This window comes from Eumetopias jubatus, unplaced genomic scaffold, assembly GCF_037043125.1.
Source record: "Eumetopias jubatus isolate StellerSeaLion01/CBP00866 unplaced genomic scaffold, mEumJub1_p1.0 scaffold_8, whole genome shotgun sequence".
In the NCBI taxonomy this organism is placed as follows: Eukaryota; Metazoa; Chordata; class Mammalia; order Carnivora; family Otariidae; genus Eumetopias; species Eumetopias jubatus.
The window spans coordinates 21,492,719-21,509,860 of NW_028274814.1; the positions used below are offsets into that span (position 1 = coordinate 21,492,719).

General features: G+C 40.9%; 1 protein-coding gene across 2 annotated transcripts in view; it reads right to left on the bottom strand.

The window, feature by feature from the left end:
- The window catches only part of LOC114217303 (heat shock 70 kDa protein 14), a 37,531-nt gene extending 20,669 nt beyond the window's left edge, over positions 1–16,862 (bottom strand). The window contains exons 1-9 of one of the 2 annotated variants that reach the window (XM_028114135.2): positions 16,717–16,862; positions 15,330–15,410; positions 15,174–15,256; positions 6,600–6,648; positions 6,360–6,465; positions 5,259–5,349; positions 4,399–4,503; positions 3,177–3,338; positions 1,531–1,686 (exon numbers count right to left, since the gene is read on the bottom strand). In XM_028114135.2, the coding sequence (XP_027969936.1) occupies positions 1,531–1,686; positions 3,177–3,338; positions 4,399–4,503; positions 5,259–5,349; positions 6,360–6,465; positions 6,600–6,648; positions 15,174–15,256; positions 15,330–15,410; positions 16,717–16,773 (890 nt within the window). In that variant the 5' untranslated portion in view covers positions 16,774–16,862. Of the gene's footprint in view, positions 1–1,530; positions 1,687–3,176; positions 3,339–4,398; positions 4,504–5,258; positions 5,350–6,359; positions 6,466–6,599; positions 6,649–11,204; positions 11,704–12,406; positions 13,136–15,173; positions 15,258–15,329; positions 15,411–16,716 lie in introns of those variants that run through there. The other variant, XM_088025800.1, reaches the window with a different exon arrangement.
- Positions 16,863–17,142: the final 280 nt, after the last annotated feature.

The window sequence follows — 17,142 nt, forward strand, 5'->3', positions numbered from 1 at the left end:
ATGCTGTACATAAGTTTAGTTCTCTTGCTCTGAGAAGCTTGAATGCTAGCATATAATTTTAAGAAAGATCTATGTTTATGAAAAATGTATTCCCTAATTTCATACTAAACTTAAATGCAGATGCCTGATTTTTAAATTTATTTGTGCTATCCATATATACCTAACAGTTGAAATCTTTGTAAAAAAGTCAAAATTTCTTTAATGAAAATTTACAAATTCTATTTCATTCCTAATAACTAAGCAATAATATGCAAGCATATACTGGTACTTGGACAAACTCAGCACTAAGTTAGGAATTCTAGAAACAGAAAAAATACCCAATACTCTGCCCACAACCTTTCAATCTTTTGGATTATAGTTTGAAATCTCTCTTAGAAGAGCTAGTGCAGTGCTAATAGAATTTTCTGTGAGCCACCAGACTACTGAGCACTTGAACTGTGGCTAGTGCTACTGAGGAATTGAGTTTTTTATGTTATTTATTTCTAATCAATTATAATTTAATAGCCACAGGTGGCTAGTGGCTATTGAACTGGGCATGCAGAGCTTGAGTCTTAGGAAAGCCCAGGGAAACAAGGAAGCTAAACTACAAAGACCAAATGAAGAGTGAATTTAACCAAATATAGTGAATAGAATCCTAAAAATAATACTGTAATTCTGGAAATTTTTACTATGTTTCCAAGTCACCTGTTGGTTGTTGGGAGGTTTAAATAGTGAACCACTGGTAGCTATTATTACCATAAATAATATGCAAGGCAAAATGAGAGGGCAATGTCCTCCCTTTGGATTCTTTGGGTACATGTGTGATCACCTGTAACCAACGTTTTGGATTATGTAAAAGATAAGGGAATTTAAAAAAATTTTATGCACATTAAACCTGTGTTTACTAAATAAACACTATCAAAATGTAAAATGTTGACAATGGATGACAGAGGCAACAAAACCAAGACAGATATGAAACTAAGGTAGAATGTGATAGAGTATGAACTCTGGAGTCCCACTTGTGGGGCTGGAACCCCTGTCCATCGCTAAGATTATACGTACTTACCGTGTAGCCCTGGCCAAGAATGACACTTCTCTGTTTCAGCTTCCTCATGTGTAAAATAAGGAAAACAACACTACTGACCTCACTGGGTTGTTACGGGGGATCTGATGAGTTAATATAGATTACCACTTAGATTACAGCCTACCACACTGTGTTAACTAGTTAGTTAGAGTAAGTACCACTAAAACACTTGGAAGCCCCACATAAACATGACCAACAAGAAGGCTTGCTTTCGAAGATCTAGGACGCCTTTTTCACACATGGCTCTCTGCAGCTGTCAATAACCGGGCAAGCAATCACAACTGATGTCAGCACTCTGGGGGCAGTTACTTAGTCTGACAAGAACTGGACCTCATAATAAAGACAGGAAAGCTCTCCTTGTACTGATGGCTAATAAATCTCAAAAGAACAAGCAAAAAGCCCTAAGTGAGAACCTAAAAATATGAATGTATTTGGACTTTTTTAAGTTTCCTGAATTTCAGTTTTACCTGGACACATTGCAGTCAAAATCCTGACCTTCATAGAGTGAGTCGAGGAAACAGTTGGCGCTTCCCAAGGTTGACAAAGAATGCTTTGCGATGTCAGCACTGCTCATCAACTTCATCATGGCTCGGGGGTTCCCTCTCACGTCATGTCTGAAGGATCTAAATCAAGAATATAGTCTTTGGAGCTTAACAATTCCTAGGCCATTTAGAATTTATAAAAACTCAAATCTGGATAATGCCTACTCGGATAATAAATCTCATAAATTAATATTAATGTCAGATTTTAGTAACGAGCTTCAAACCCTCCAAAATTTCTGAAGAAATTCTTTGTGATTACAAGGGTCTCCTCAAGAAAAATGAGTAACAAATATTTCTGATACTTGGCATTGCTAAATTCTGTGACCATAATAACAGACTGTCCTTTAAGAAAGTAGAGTAGCTGACATCTTTCTGCAGATGCAACAAATGGAGGGTGAAGGAGATCTATGTGAACAGGTCATGTCTCCTCTCTCTCCCTTTATAAAGGTAGCACAATCATGATTTAATGGTATAAAATGATCTGTCCAGCACTAAAAAACAAAACTAAAAGGGCTTCATTTTTGTTTTTTTTTAAAGATTTTATTTATTTATTCGACACAGAGAGACAGAGAGCACAAGCAGGGGGAGTGGGAGAGGGAGAAGCAGACTCCCCGCTGAGCAGGGAGCCTGATGCGGGGCTCAATCCCAGGACCCTGGGACCATGACCTGAACTGAAGGCTTAACCGACTGAGCCACCCAGGCGCCCTGAAAAGGGCTTCTTTAAAGAAATTTGACACACACAAAATATGTAAAATCACAATTTCTCTATCTCCAAGACGAGTTAATTGTTAAAATTGCTTGGCTCTGTTTCTAAACATATCTAATAACTGGAATTGGTAGTCAAATTAACAATGTCTTATCCTTGAGTTGAAGCACCTTCATAACAAAAAACAGTACAGGTCTTTACGAAACAAGTGAGAACTTACTTCTTTTTCAAGACTTTTTTTACCCAGTCGGTTTAATCAAACTGATGAAAATACTGTTTTGGCCAAAAAAAAAATTTTTTTTAAGAGTGGCAATGTTCAAAATTTAACCTTTATCTATGTGACTCATCATTTTGAATAGAATAATTACACCTAGCAACAAAACTGAAATACTCCTTGTGATAGCAGATTAGTAACTAAACAAACACTCTGAAGACACTAATTCACTAGGATGTGACTATAATGTAATGTAATCTTTATCAGATCAAAACTTTTAAAATTTGTTTAGAAGGTAGTGAGCCCTCAGTGCCTGTACACTCCTTTATCTAGACGTAACAGCAGCTCCTGAGGAATTAAGAATTCGAACTTGAGACCCAAGTTCACACAGTTCAACGTCTAGTGGGCCCTCATGCTGTGAAAAATCTGAGCACACTGCACCACGCAACTTAGCCTGTTTCCCTGCAAATGCTCGCAGAGGACATTGTAACTCTAGACATGAAAACGTCCAATGCACTGGAAAATAAAAACAAAAAGCATGTCCTCTTTCGAAGCAGGGCAATTTAAAATAGAAAAAAAACCCAAAAAACGAAAAAACAAACCCTGAAGAGAAACTTCGATCGAAACATCATCAAGTCCATCAGTGCTCACCTCTGAAACTCTGAAGCTAGATACTCTGCTAAGGTCTCTGTGAAGTGTGTACCTCCGATGTTATCATCCGTGTTTGTCGAAAGAACACGATATATTCCACTGTTCACTTCCATGACGCTGACAGATAAGGATGTTCCTCCAAGTTTAAACACCAAAATATTGCTTAAAAGAAAAATAACATGAATAAGTTATGAGGGAATCACACTGTTTTAAAGGTAGGTTGGACATTAGAAGCAACTTAGTTTAACCCCTAATCATAATAAGGAATCTGAAAATCTCACATGAGTCAACTTAGGTGTCCATGGTCATCACTTAGTGCTGAATTAAGCCTAGAACCCAGATCCTCTGATTCGAAGTCAAAGTTTGTTTTAACTTAGTTGTACTGGTAAAACTGGATTTTTCTAAGCAGACTTCAAGACACTAACTTTTCTTTTTTAATTCCAGTATAATTAACATACAGTGGGAGACCCTAACCTTTCCAAGTAGAGATTGTGATTATAGCGAATCATAAGAGAATTAAACATAGAAATTTTATGTGCTAATATTAACCAAGTACTACAATAACACATTCTATAAAAATCAAACATATGCAAAACTAGAAGCTAATTTCTGATTTCTACATTTATCTAGTTCACCTAAAACTGATTTCCTACTGATTTAAACATACTAGTTTTTTTTAGCTGTGAGATATGAACAAGGGAAACAACTAGGGGAAATTAACACATCTGTATTAATCTCCTTTAGGTGCCTGTGTCAGCTCTATTAAGACAAGTTTTGACAACTAAATTAGGAGTATGTCTTACTATTTCATTATCAAAAGATGTCTTAAATCCTATGCTGGACTTTCCCCCATCTCCTGCCAAGAAAAATGTATATAAAAGTACTGTTTCTAAACATGTCTAATAACTGGAATTGACAGAAAAATTAACAGCACCCTAGTCTGAGCTAGAATTGGGTCAGGCTTGTAAATTTCAAATCTTCCTCCAATAAGGAAAGGTAACATGAGTGATAAGAGAAGGGCAGAAAAGCTCAATCTTCCCTCTCCTTATGTCCTTTCTCTGCCCTCCCAGGATGTCTTTCTCATCTATTTGAAAATCTCCAGGTGAGTTTCAGCATCTTTTTATTCATAAAGGCCTTATATAACAATTCCTACTGATGAAAGTGCGGTAATCTACAATGTTTTCTGCACCAAAAACCTTAAAGCTGCAAATATGGTTTTTACCTTTTTCCAGTGGGGCAGTCTTGTCCAATTCCATAAGCCAAAAGAGCTGCAGACGGTTCATGGATTAACCTCAAAACATTAAACCCAGCAGCTCTGGCTGCTTCCCTGTGGATGATTTGCTTTCAATGAATTTAATATCACAACATGTTCAAGTATTTTCTTGACAAAGAAAATAACATGTGCATATACTAAGTAAGGAAAAGGAAAGCTCTCAAAAATGCCCGTGCTTATAAACTTTAGAAAGATATTAAAACAAATTTATCATACATTTTGGAACTTTCCGGTTTAACTCAGGGTCACAGTTTTAACATCCCACAAGTGCAAGTAAATAACACAATTACCTGTCCCAGAAGTAACTCGGATACTTGCCAAAGTCCCATATGAAACTCTACCCTCAAGGCAAAGGCATGTGTGCTTGAGAATTACATTTGCATAATGACCCATAAAAACTGAACCCAACTTTCTGTTTAGATGTGAAGATCTAAGGTGAAGAAATTATTGAAAATATTTTCATTGCAAAAAACTGTATATTTTTATATAATTCCCACATAAACCTTGGTTGCATGAAACTAAGGCAAAGCAATCTATCAACATCAACTTAACCTGGTAATTAAAAACATTTCCAATCGAAACAGCTAATAAGGTATATAATTTTATGTTCTCCTGGCATTTCATAAAAGACAGGAACCATTAATGATCATTGCTAGACTTTTTTCCACACTACTTACATATATAAATATATACATCTGTTTACAAATACAACTTTATTGCCCAAGGTATCTTCAAATACAATTTTACCTTTTACTACATTATAATATTATGAAATCTATATTTCCTTTAAGCAAATAAGATAAACTTACCCAAGAGCATTTTTTTGCTTTTCGCCAAAATCAAATGGAACAGTAATAACTACATCATTTGCATCTGAGCCCAATACAGAATGTGCTGTTTCTGTGTATGAAAAAATAAAAATTCCAATGACAAAAAAAATATTGATATTTTGCAGTTTATTAATTTGTGCCAGTGATCTTCTCACTGTAAAGATTTTCCAGTTTACCTGATTGCCCAACCCACTCATTTTCTTCTCTGGCTCTCTTAAATCATGCAGAACTTTTTGTGATTTAGAAGTTTGTGGACATGGAACTAGGTACTTTCCAAAAAGCCTGGCTCTTAGGCTTCAAAACTTCAACTATCTCCCAAATTAGACTGGTTCCATTAAGAATGAGCTTCTAATACAACAATGTGAAGGTAAGAAGCATGTTAGTTCAGCACATTAAAAGGCTGCCTTTCATCCCACAAATTCATAACATAATTCCAGAGCTGAAGTAAGCCTTATAGATAACCTAACTCCAGAATTTCCCAAACTGTTCCACAGCATGCCACTCAGCTTCGAGCCTTCATCAGAAATGGTGATAAGCCAAACCTGCTTAATCTGCCTAAATAACTGTTCAAAGAGCACTGCTAATCTTGAGCAGATAGATAAAATATTCACTCTTCACCAAATTTATTTGGCCACTTCAATTTGAGAAGTTGTGAGAATGCTAACCTGGCCCAACTCATTAACGTTCCTTCTAAGGAAACCGAAGTCAGGGAAGGAAGTCAGTTAATCAAGGTCACACAGCCGGGTAGCGGCCCAGTCAAGTCTAGTATTAGGTCTCCTTCATCTGCTTGATCACCTTGCTTCTCTCCAGATCAAGAAACACCTTTTTTTTTTTTAAAGATTTTATTTATTTATTTGAGAGAGAGAGAGAAAGAGAGAGAGAAACAGCATGGGAGGGGAGAGGGTCAGAGGGAGAAGCAGGCTCCCCCCCTGAGCCAGGAGCCCGATGTGGGACTCGATCCCAGGATTCCGGGATCATGACCTGAGCCGAAGGCAGTCGCTTAACTGACTGAGCCACCCAGGTATCCTCACCTCTAACTTTCTTTTAAGGTCAATTTTTAAAAGATCTTTTGCTCAATACCTTTCATCTTACTAAATATCAGTCTGGCAACATCTTCTGGGTTAACAAACTTTGTTCCTTCTCCAGTATCTACTTCATATCGTAACTTTCCATTTTTTTCAATGACCTATAAAGGAAATTGTAAGTGTGTTAAATGAGGAATAATTTTAATAAAAATACAAAGTTTCAAAATAATTTAATAGGTTATGACCTTGGCAATTACTTTGTGTAATGAAGAGGTAGTAATAGAATCATACTCACTAAACATTTACTTTCCGTGATGTATTTCTGAGCCTGTGGATCATCAGAGCTGTCCATGAAGATAAAGATAGTTAAATATTAAAATCAGTATTGTTGATGTGTAATATTTAAAGACTATATTTTTCAATACTACTAAATAAATATAAAAATGCAATTAAGTTGCTTAATATTAATAAATCATGATATAGAGAATTAAATGGATACAGTATTTACAATGGTCATAGTGATTCTATTAAAGCATTAATCTTCACATTTGAAAAGTAAACAGCTCTATTTGTTCTGATCTTGCTATTAAGAGATGCCATACATCTGGGGGGTAATTTTTCCTAGTATCAGTGATTTTATGTCATGTACTCTCTCATCTATGATCTTGAAAACCCAATCACTGAGATGAAAAGGGCAAAAAAGGATTCCAAAGTAAGGGCAAACCAGAATACCTAACACCATCTTTGTTTCTTGGCTTCTGAACATGAATCAACACCCAAAGTCAAAAAAACTGAGAAGTACGTATGTTATATATGGAAAGGTGCAATATACTGCAGATCGATGGATCTATAATGTCCTATATCAAAGTAAGTAGTAAATAAATGTGTATGGCAATGAAAAAATTAACAATGGGTGTAATGTTGCTCAAAATACCAATTTGTGCAGACTACAAAATGTTATCTATTATTACCTCACTTAATCTTCCCAACAGCTAAGTGGGGTTAATTTGGCAGGTTATTATTTTGGAGATTAAGGGGTTCATAGAGAATCAATGATTTAGAAGCTAACAAGGGGCAGGGTCAGTACCCAGTCTTCTCTAGCAGGGTAGTGTTTTTTGCATTTTACCAGCTGCCTCCCAGTAAGAAGGTAAATGACTAAAATACTTCTGCCCCCTTGAGCAGTGATAGGAGTCTTTGATCCTTGGCTTAATTTCATCTAGAAATTAAAGTAAACCCTTCCGGTCAACTCTTCTTCCCAGGGGCAACAGCCATTCCATTCAGAGATCAGTTTTAATAAGAGGAGTTGAAAATTAATAGTGACTATCTGCTGCAGTTACTGAACATCTGAGGACCCTAACCTATGTAAATAAGAGAAAGACAAATGGGGTTTAAGATGGACTAATGTGGCTCAGAAATCTGTCTAGAACACTTGCAGATTCCTCATACTTCCTTCTCCATTATCTGAAAATTGATAGGCAAACAGGTAAGGAGCTTGCCCAAAGTCACGTGGTTAATTCATGGCAGAATGGACTGGAATCCAGATCTTTAATACAAAGTGCAATATTCTTTTGACCTAAGCCTTCCCCCCTTCCTTCCTGTCTCTAAATCCAATCTTTAGACTATATCCTGGACAACTATTTTAAGAATAAGAAAAAAGATGAAGTCTGCCCATAGTAATTTTTTTGCACCAATATAATTTCAGCATGACACTTACCAGTTGTTTTCTTCAGAACAGAATTTTAGTCAACCAGGACAATTTACCCTGTTATCTACAAACATCTGTGAGCTATCTAAGACCAGATAATTTGCCAGGAAAGCCTATATTAGGGAATTTAAAGAACTTTTAGAAATGGAAAATTATTTCTCAACTGCCCTGCAAAGGGGGCCCTCCTCATCTGAGGACAGGAAGCACACAAAGTTCTTAGGGCCATATACAGGCAGGACCCTGGAGATTAGCTAGTATAGAAAAAGCAAGCAGAGTGTGGAGGTGACGACAAATGGTCATGGATATCGCCAGAAAGCAGTGGACTGACCCACAAGTACATACAAGTAAAAACTTTATTTGTTCACACCAGAATTAAATCACGTAACAGAAACACAAAGGACGGTGGGAAGTTGGCATACACAGCACCTCATTTACATCTTGGTCTTTAGGAGGCAGAGTGTTAATCCCACCACTATATCACCTCTACAAGCAATGCCACTTTCTTTTCCTCGTCCTTCCTTAAATGTCTCTTGCACCGAAAGCAGGCTGTGGGACCTGGCACACGGCAGCACTAATGTGCCCCAGGGTCTTCTTCCCTGTTACTGTCACAACATATCGCCTTCTGTGTCTGAAAGCGTTTCTACATTCATCTGTTCATTTGGCCCTCACAACATTCCTGTGAGGTAGGTAGGAGCGTTATTTATTTCTCCCTCTGTAGGTGAGGAACCTGAGTCACAATGGTAAAATGACCTGCCAAAGGACAGGCAGGTACGAATGGCTGGGCCTAGAGCTTAGGCAGGATTTCTGAGCTTGTTCTCACTTACATGGCCTCCTCTTAACAATATTTCACCCCTTTATCTATTTCATTAGAAACTTTCCCTTTAATTTTATTCTCACATTAAGGTTATTTCGCCCAAAAGATTTCCACAACACTATCTTCCGAGTTTAACACCACTTTTACTCTTTTAGCACTTCTCTTATCTCAAATAATCCCTGCCCATGTACTTTGCTACCGTTAATAGAATATAGTACAGGTCTAACTCTCCTTCAAGTACTTTCCTGTTTTTCCATAAAGTCTACGTATCCACATTAGTGTTATCCAGTTATAAATGACACAGATCCCTCCATATAAAGGCCTAAAGCAACTGAGAAAATGCACGTATATAGATATATATCCATTTCACTGCCTTAATATATGCTTCTTTAAAGCAAGGAACCTATGTATGGTGTGGTGCTTATTTAAGCTGAGTATATTAATAAATATTAATATCACAGAATGCTTCCTTAAAATACAATTGTTACCACTAACTCAAACATACAGTACGTGGCTGTGACTGAAAACATTGCAATTAAAATTTCACTTTGCCTTTTTTTGTTATGCCACTTATCACAGAATTTTTTTTTAGAACTGGAAGGTATTAGGAAAGTCATCTAGTACAAATCTCTCATTTTAAAGAAATTGAGGCACAAAAAGGGCAAGTCATCTGCCCGACGTAACAAACTGCGGCAGGGTTAGAACCCAGTTCTAACTGGAGTCCAGTGTGTTCTACCACACCAGCTGCTTTCTACATTCATCACCCGCTCATCAGAGCAGCCTGTGCGCCTGCCATCTATTTATGGTTCCAGGTATATGCCCACTGGTGTTCTGACTACTTCTCTACCTATCTGTATTGCCGGCTTTTAGGTAAGCACCCAAGCCTACAAAAGGGGGTAAAACAAAATCTCTTCAAACATGCCTGCACTTGTTTTATTTTTTATTTTTTAGCCTGTAGACTGGAGGAAAGCCTTTTAAATTCCAAGGCTCCTATTTGTATTTCCTGAAAGTACTAAGTAAACCACTTAAAAGCTTTAAGTTAGTTAGTTAAATGATGGCCAGTAATGGCATTCCTTCTAAAGTAAATTGGAAGTATGGCTCAACACCTTCGTACCTCCCAGAGGAAGTGTGTATGTTTTGGGGGAGAAAGGGGTATGTTTGTTGAGGGCTTTGTGCTTAAAAGGAGTTATCTACTGCAGGCCGTCTTTATCCACACCATCCTCAATCGTTCCCAAAGCTGTCCTCTTCCGCCATATGCCATTAACAAGGTGAACATCTGTCTACAGAGCATGAGAAAAAGTGACTTCGGAAAGTTCCCTAGAAGGAAAGTTTTCTAGGGTTTGCCTTCTGTAACATACGAGACAGAAAAAAAAAGGCTAAAAGAAAAGAATGAAAGTAGCTAAAAGCATTTGGAAAACAGATTCTAAATCGTTTCCACGTGTTGTTCAAATGACACCTGACCTAAAGATACGTAATTATGCATACAAAGGGACCCAAATGATATGGAATGCAAAGAATTTACTTACATTTAACATTTTATAAAACAGCCAATACCTCATTATATTGAAGATTATCAATATGAATCATAACACAACCGTGGCTCCCTGTCTGTTCTGAATTATATCCTTATAGTGATAAGACACTAAGAACTAGTAAAATGGAGGAATTGACGGTTTGACCATTGAGTGCTTACTAGTAGGTATGTCACAGACACAGCAGTGAAAACATAAGAGATAAAAGTACAAATCCATGGATCTATATTAGTCTAATGAGTTATATAGAGGAATTAAAAAAATGAAGATCTTACAAGAAGCAGTCAGGTTAAACTAGTGAAGATTCAAGCAATGAGGTCATGGTATACACCATAATTCTATATCTTGTCAACTAATGTGCCTCACCCTAGCCTTACCTCGGCCAAGGTCCTTACACGGGTATAGTGTGTAGTGCTTTTAAACTTCTAAACCCTTTCACATCTATTAGCCATTTGATCCTCACAACAACCCTGTGAGGTAGGCAGGTCAGGAGTTATTACCTAGCCCCCATTTTACAGATGAGGAAACTGGTGTAGAGGGAAACTCAACTGCCTCGCTTCAGTGGGTAAGCCACAGCTCATGAGCTCTCTGGACTCGGCTCCATCTGTTTTCTATCAGACCACTCCTCACACATCCCAGAGGTCTTTCCATTAGTGGAGAAGCTTGGGAAAAGCAACTAGCATGGATCTTCTGCCACTCTGCGTATAATGGTTCATCCACTCTTTTTTCCCGAAGGACCTGTAAAAGGAGCCAGGGTGCCAAAAGGCAGGTGTTGGAACTGGGCTTCTACCAGTTTAGGAAGGAGACTCTTTTGTAATCAATTCCTAACTTTTGGTATTTGAAATTAGCCTCTGAAGCAATTTTTCAAGCCCTAGCTGAAAAGCACCGGTGGCCTCTTCGACTGCTGTTGCCAAGCGTCTGACTGCGATCACAGCATCCCTGCGGAGCTCGTTGGCAGTGTCTTGCTGAGCACTGGCCTCCTCACCAATAGCAATCAGCCTGTCCAATTTTTCTTCCTCACGCTTTGAAAGTTCTCGTGCCAACCTCCTGTTTTCTGCCAACTCAGCTGCAATAGTCCTGGCCACTGACCGCCTTCTTCGCCTTGCCCACCTTGGAGGGGGCTCACTGGTCAAAGGCCTATCCCCACCAGAAACAAAAGGAACTCTGGAGGAGACGACCGGAGGCCGCTGTGTGGAGGCCACCCCAGGAGTGTTTCGGCTGGTACTGGCGCAGGGACTGGGCTCACCGGACACAGCCAGTCTGGTCATGGGGCTGCTCTGACAGGGAGCAACTGCACCTCTGAAAAGGTGGTGGGAACTGCTGTAGCTGGGGGTCCCTTGAGAGCACCCTGAAAAACAAAGCAACAATGTTGCAAAGAGGACATTCCTGCCAAGGGAATGCTTGGAGCCAGCAGCGGAGCTGAGAGACAATCACAAAAGTCTGGTAGTTCCTGGAAAGGCCTTTTTCCACAAGGGGCTGGGAAGATTTCAATTCCTTGATCTGGACACTTCAGCCGACTGTAATCTTACCTCCAAAACCTCCCCGCTGCCTTCCTGAACCCATTTCCATGTGGCCAACCAACCCAATCTCTATTCACACATTCCTAAGTACCCACTAAAAATATGCCAAAATGAGTTTGGTTCTAAAGAGTACTTCTTGGGGTGCCTGGGTGGCTCAGTTGTTAAGCGTCTGCCTTCGGCTCAGGTCATGATCCCAGGGTCGGGCTCCCAGCTCGGCGGGAAGCCTGCTTCTCCCTCTCCCACTCCCCCTGCTTGTGTTCCTGCTCTCTGCTATCTCCCTGTCAAAAAAACAAAACAAAACAAAACAAAACAAAGAGTACGTCTTCCACATTTAAGAAGTTCTAATACCTTATATACCTAGGGTCATTGCTTTTGAAGACCTGGAGCTCTTTATCTTAGCAGCAGGCTCAGAAAACAGAGGGCATGGGGCAGAAACAGAGACAATGTTGAAGAAAACACCATCCAAACACATACTGCTGTTTAGAACCAAGTGACTCTGGCACCCCAGTCCTTCACATGCTTGGGAGTTACCTGCACCCGAGGATTCATCCCAGGAGTCCTCAAGGTCACTGGTTTCTCGCATCTGGTCACTGATTCTCAGTTGACAATCCTCATCTGATTCCTTAACTGTTTTCGAGACAGGCTGATGGTGTGCTGCCTGAGTCCTGTTTGCTCTGAGAATGCTGGCTCCCCCTTCCCCCGGGGTGTCAGAGACCACTAAGTTCTGATCACAGTGCTTGGCCCAAGCAGCATCCTCCATTAAGTTGTCTGGGTCAGTCACTACCTGATTTCGGAGAAGCTGATCCAACGTATCATAAAATGGACAGTGCGGTGGATCACCCATACTCGTGGCATGGGCAACATATGCCTTTAAATATAACGCCTTCAGAACTTTAAACTTGGAGCGGCACTGACGTTCGGTGCGGCGGAAGCCTTCCTGCTGCATTCGCTTAGACACAGCCTGATAGACATCTGCATTATGATGCACAGTCTGGAGGCGCTGGATATACTCCGCCTCGCCTAGTATGGAGAGAAGAGTTCGAGTCTCCTGTCTGGACCACCGGATGCCCGCACTGCTATTGGAACTGGCCATAGTGGACTGGGAAGGAAGGCTAGCTGCAGGAAGCTCCTGGGCAGCAAGGTGCAAGTCTGAAGGTGTGGGGAGGCTCTGTGCGCTCTCAGTATACTTCCAGGAGCCAGCCGATTCTTCCCTCTCAGGGCTAATTGTTGAGAAGCCAGGTCCAAGGACCGCATTTCTGGCTGGAAGGCCACAGGGGAATGAGAGTTACAGGGAGGGTGTAAGGGTAATTGTGGCAGCAAGTTAAGTCATGCTACCTGTGAGTAGGACGCCAAGACTAAGAAAGCCCAACTGTGAGAGTTAGCCCAGGATAGGTACTGGACCGAGGGCTCAAAAGGGCCTACTGGCTCAGTAAAAGGGGACTGGCTCCTCCACAAAAGAGAGAGTGCTTCTGAGGCCAAGACCTGGTACAACTGTATCTGTAAAAATCACCACTGTCTTGTAAGTAGACTGAGGGGGGAATATCTGGGCCATGAGACAGCTCACTCTAGACAAGTGCCGGCAGGACCATGGGAACAGCAGGTCTGAAGAGCACTCATCCTTTACCAGCCTTGGCCTCAGCAGCTTGCTGCGGCTACATATTACCATCTGACTGCCACCACTGCTCTCTGTTAAAAGGTAACTTTTGGGGCCAGAAAAGTAAGCTTAAGTTGTTCCTGATAATACAAAGATTTTGTATGATATGGCAGAACACAACCATATCATCACACATATCATGACAGGGCAGCAGATCGTCTGCCCTAAAATACCAACGTAAAACAGGGCTCCCAGGAGATAGATCTATGGCAGTGTTCTGTATTTTGATTCTATCAATGTCAGTATCCTGGTTGTGATACTGTACTCTCTAGTTTTGCAAGATGTTACCATCCAGAGGTGGTAAATCCAGTAGTATATTGGATCTCTCTGTATTATTTCTTACAACAGTATGTAAATTTACACTGATTCCAAAATAAAAAGTTTAATTGAAAAAACCCTATATTATTGGCTGCTTATAGTGAATATGGTTCAAAGCCCATCTAGAGCTCCCTGCTTTATTAGAGATGTTATAACTTACAAATTTTTGACACCAACTAATTTATTTTCAATATGCTCAATACTCAGTTTGTCAACACATAAATGAATAGGGGAGTATATTTATCATCACAAAAATTTAAATTCTCTCCAAAATACTATCATTTTTGACTTAGTGCACAAATACCCTAAGGAAAAAAAATAAATCAAGTTCAGTTTAACTAAATACAGGTAAGGGATAATAAAAAATATACATATGTATAAAAGAAATAAATATTAGATTTAATCCATAACCCCCAAATCCTAAGATCAACATGGGACATTTACACTTAAATTCTCAACTGAACAAAGCAGAAAGGGAAGAACCTGGGGCTAAAGGTTAGAAGTCCTTAACTATAGTCCTATCTAGCTTGCCCCAACTAACTGAGCAATTCCGTAACTTCTATGTGCCTCAATTCGCTCATCTACAAATGGGGAGGAATAAAACCTGCCCTACCAATCTTTTAGGAATTTGAGGGGATTAAATAATAGATGTGAAAGCACTTTGAAAATTTAAAAACACTGTATCAAGTATTACTACTCCAGTGAAAATGAAAACCTCTAATTATTATGGTAATCTATAATTTGAGGAGACAGAAGTCTGGAGAAGGAAGCCTCTTTAATCTTTTAATTAAAGTTAACAACAGATGATTAACCTGATTCTTACTTAAGATGTTAATTAAGCTGTTTCTCTAATGATTAAATTTGTAAGCCAAATGGAAAAGTTAGTTCCCAGAAAGTGTCACAAAAGGACCTGAGGAAGAAAATCAATAGCTTCTATATAAATTATGACCAACTGCAGCAGATTTTGCAAAATTCAACTACAGTGCAGAAAAATCTTCAAGTTCCCTCTGTCATATAAAAAGGTGAAAAGTCCAAATTACCACTTCCAAATGAAACATTATCAAACTATATGAATGTTGGCATTTATCAATAAAAACAGACCTCTGAGCAAAAAACAAATTATCTGAGTGAATCCCATCCTTGAGAAGATACAACACTAATCATCAAAAGAAAGAGCCTACTGGGATAATCTCTGAGATGATTCAACCATAAAAAGCAACAACAACAAAAAAACCAAACTGATCTTTCTAGCTTCATTTCACATTATGCTTAGAATGTATGAACACACTTTATTTCCATATGTAGAAGTATTATTTTATTCCATACCTTCTGCCAAGGATCTGCTTTACTTTCATTACTGTATTTGAAATATTTCTTATTCTACTTTGTTTTGCTGCCAATCCAACAACCTGAAAAAGAGCAGCATATTACAATGCATGTAATTTTGCTTATTTCAAAATATAAAAATGAGGGGAATAGTACCTCTTCATTTTCTATGTAAGCAACAACAGCTGGAGTAACTCTGTCACCTGCATCATTTGCAACCACATCAGCCCGGCCATCCTGGAAAAAAAATACACAACTATATTAGGTCTCTTAAGGAAAAAAAAAAAGGAAAAAATATATATACACACACAAACATATAGTCTCATCAGACATATGTGGGCCAGTGTTAGCTTGCCATACCTCTAAGAAAACCATTGTATCAGTATTTTAAACTTGCAGATTTAATTGCCATTATTTGGCAATTAATTGCCTAGATTTTATTTAAGGTCAACAATCCACAAACTGGATTTTTTTCAATCTGCTCTGCATAGTCAATAATTGGATCAAACATAAAAACCTTCCTGTATACAACAATAAGATTTATTACACCACCCTTTCCAGTTTTCTTTCTTCCCTGACAAATACATCTTTCTTTCTTCCTCTTTCTACGTATGATGAAGTAGCATTAAATCCCTTTGGTTTTTCCTTCCAAATCACCTGACATTTAAATGCAAGACTAGTATCAGGGGAGTTCATTATTATTGTTCCTTCCGCCCCTCTCCTGATGAGAAGCAGACTACAATTCCTTGTTAAGCTCTTGCATTCAAGAAAGGTCAAGTCAGTAAGAGCGTGCACCACCAACTCGCTTCAGGCGCTTCGCGGGATTAACAACTCCAGTTCCAGATCTCGACCACCCGGTCCTCTCCTGGCAAACATTCAGAAACCTCCGGCTCGGGATGTTCAGGCCCACATCCCCGCCTCCAGCGGCCCTGCTGTTCCCGGGGACCGCCCCCTCCGGGCGTCCAGCGCCCACGAGGTCCTCGAGACCCCTCCGGGCCTCCTGTAGCTCTGACGTCCCCGAGACCTCCCAGACCTCCTGCTGCCCTGACATCCCCCGGACCGCCCCTCTTTGGGCGTCCAGCGCCCACGAGGTCCTCGACACCTCTCCGGGCCTCCTGCGGCCCTGATGTCCCCGAGGCCCTCCAGGCCTCCCGCTGCCCTGACGTCCCCGGGCCCGCCCGACTCCGAGCCTCCAGTGCCCACGACATCCCCGAGATCCCTCTGGGCCTCCACAGGCCCTGACGTCCCCAGGACTGCCCCCCTCCAGGTCCCCTGCGGCCTGGACGTTCCCGGACCCCGCCGGCCCGCGTCGTCACGACCCTCCGCCCGCGCACAGCAGGCTTTCCGGAGGAGCTCCGGAGGACCAGGCCGGGTCCGCCCGGCCCTTCGCCTCCACACTTCCCCGCAATAATGCCTTTCCGCACGACATTCCTAGGCCGGCGACAAGCGTGTTCACAATCCCATAGGAGACCAAAGGACTTGGCCCCGCACCCGGAGAACTGGGGGGTCATCAGCCCGGAGCCCAGCTCCCCCAGTCTCTAACCTTATAGACGGCCACACAGGCTGATGTGCAGCCAAGGTGAACTCCGATGGCCGCCATGAGGCGGCAGAGAAGGCGGCAGCAGGAACGAGTGGTCCCCCTGTGGCAAGAGCTTCGGGCCTCGGAACAGCCCCATCAGGCACCGCGGAAACTTCACGTTCCCGCCCGCCCACTGCGTCCGGTCCATCCGCCGCGGCCTTCCGCGTCGCCACCAATCAGCATGAAGGTTTCGCCTTGCCTCTCGGACTGCCGGCGAATAGCTTTAGTGCGTCCTCCCACCCCGCCCTGCCGGCCCGGCGGCGCGTGTGCGAGAGTACGCACGCACCCGTCGGGGAGGGCCTGGAAGGGATTTCTTCGTCCCGCCCCCTTCTAGTTCCTTACGTGAAAGCCAATGGAAACTCATGATTGAATTGCGTCATTTGGCTTAGC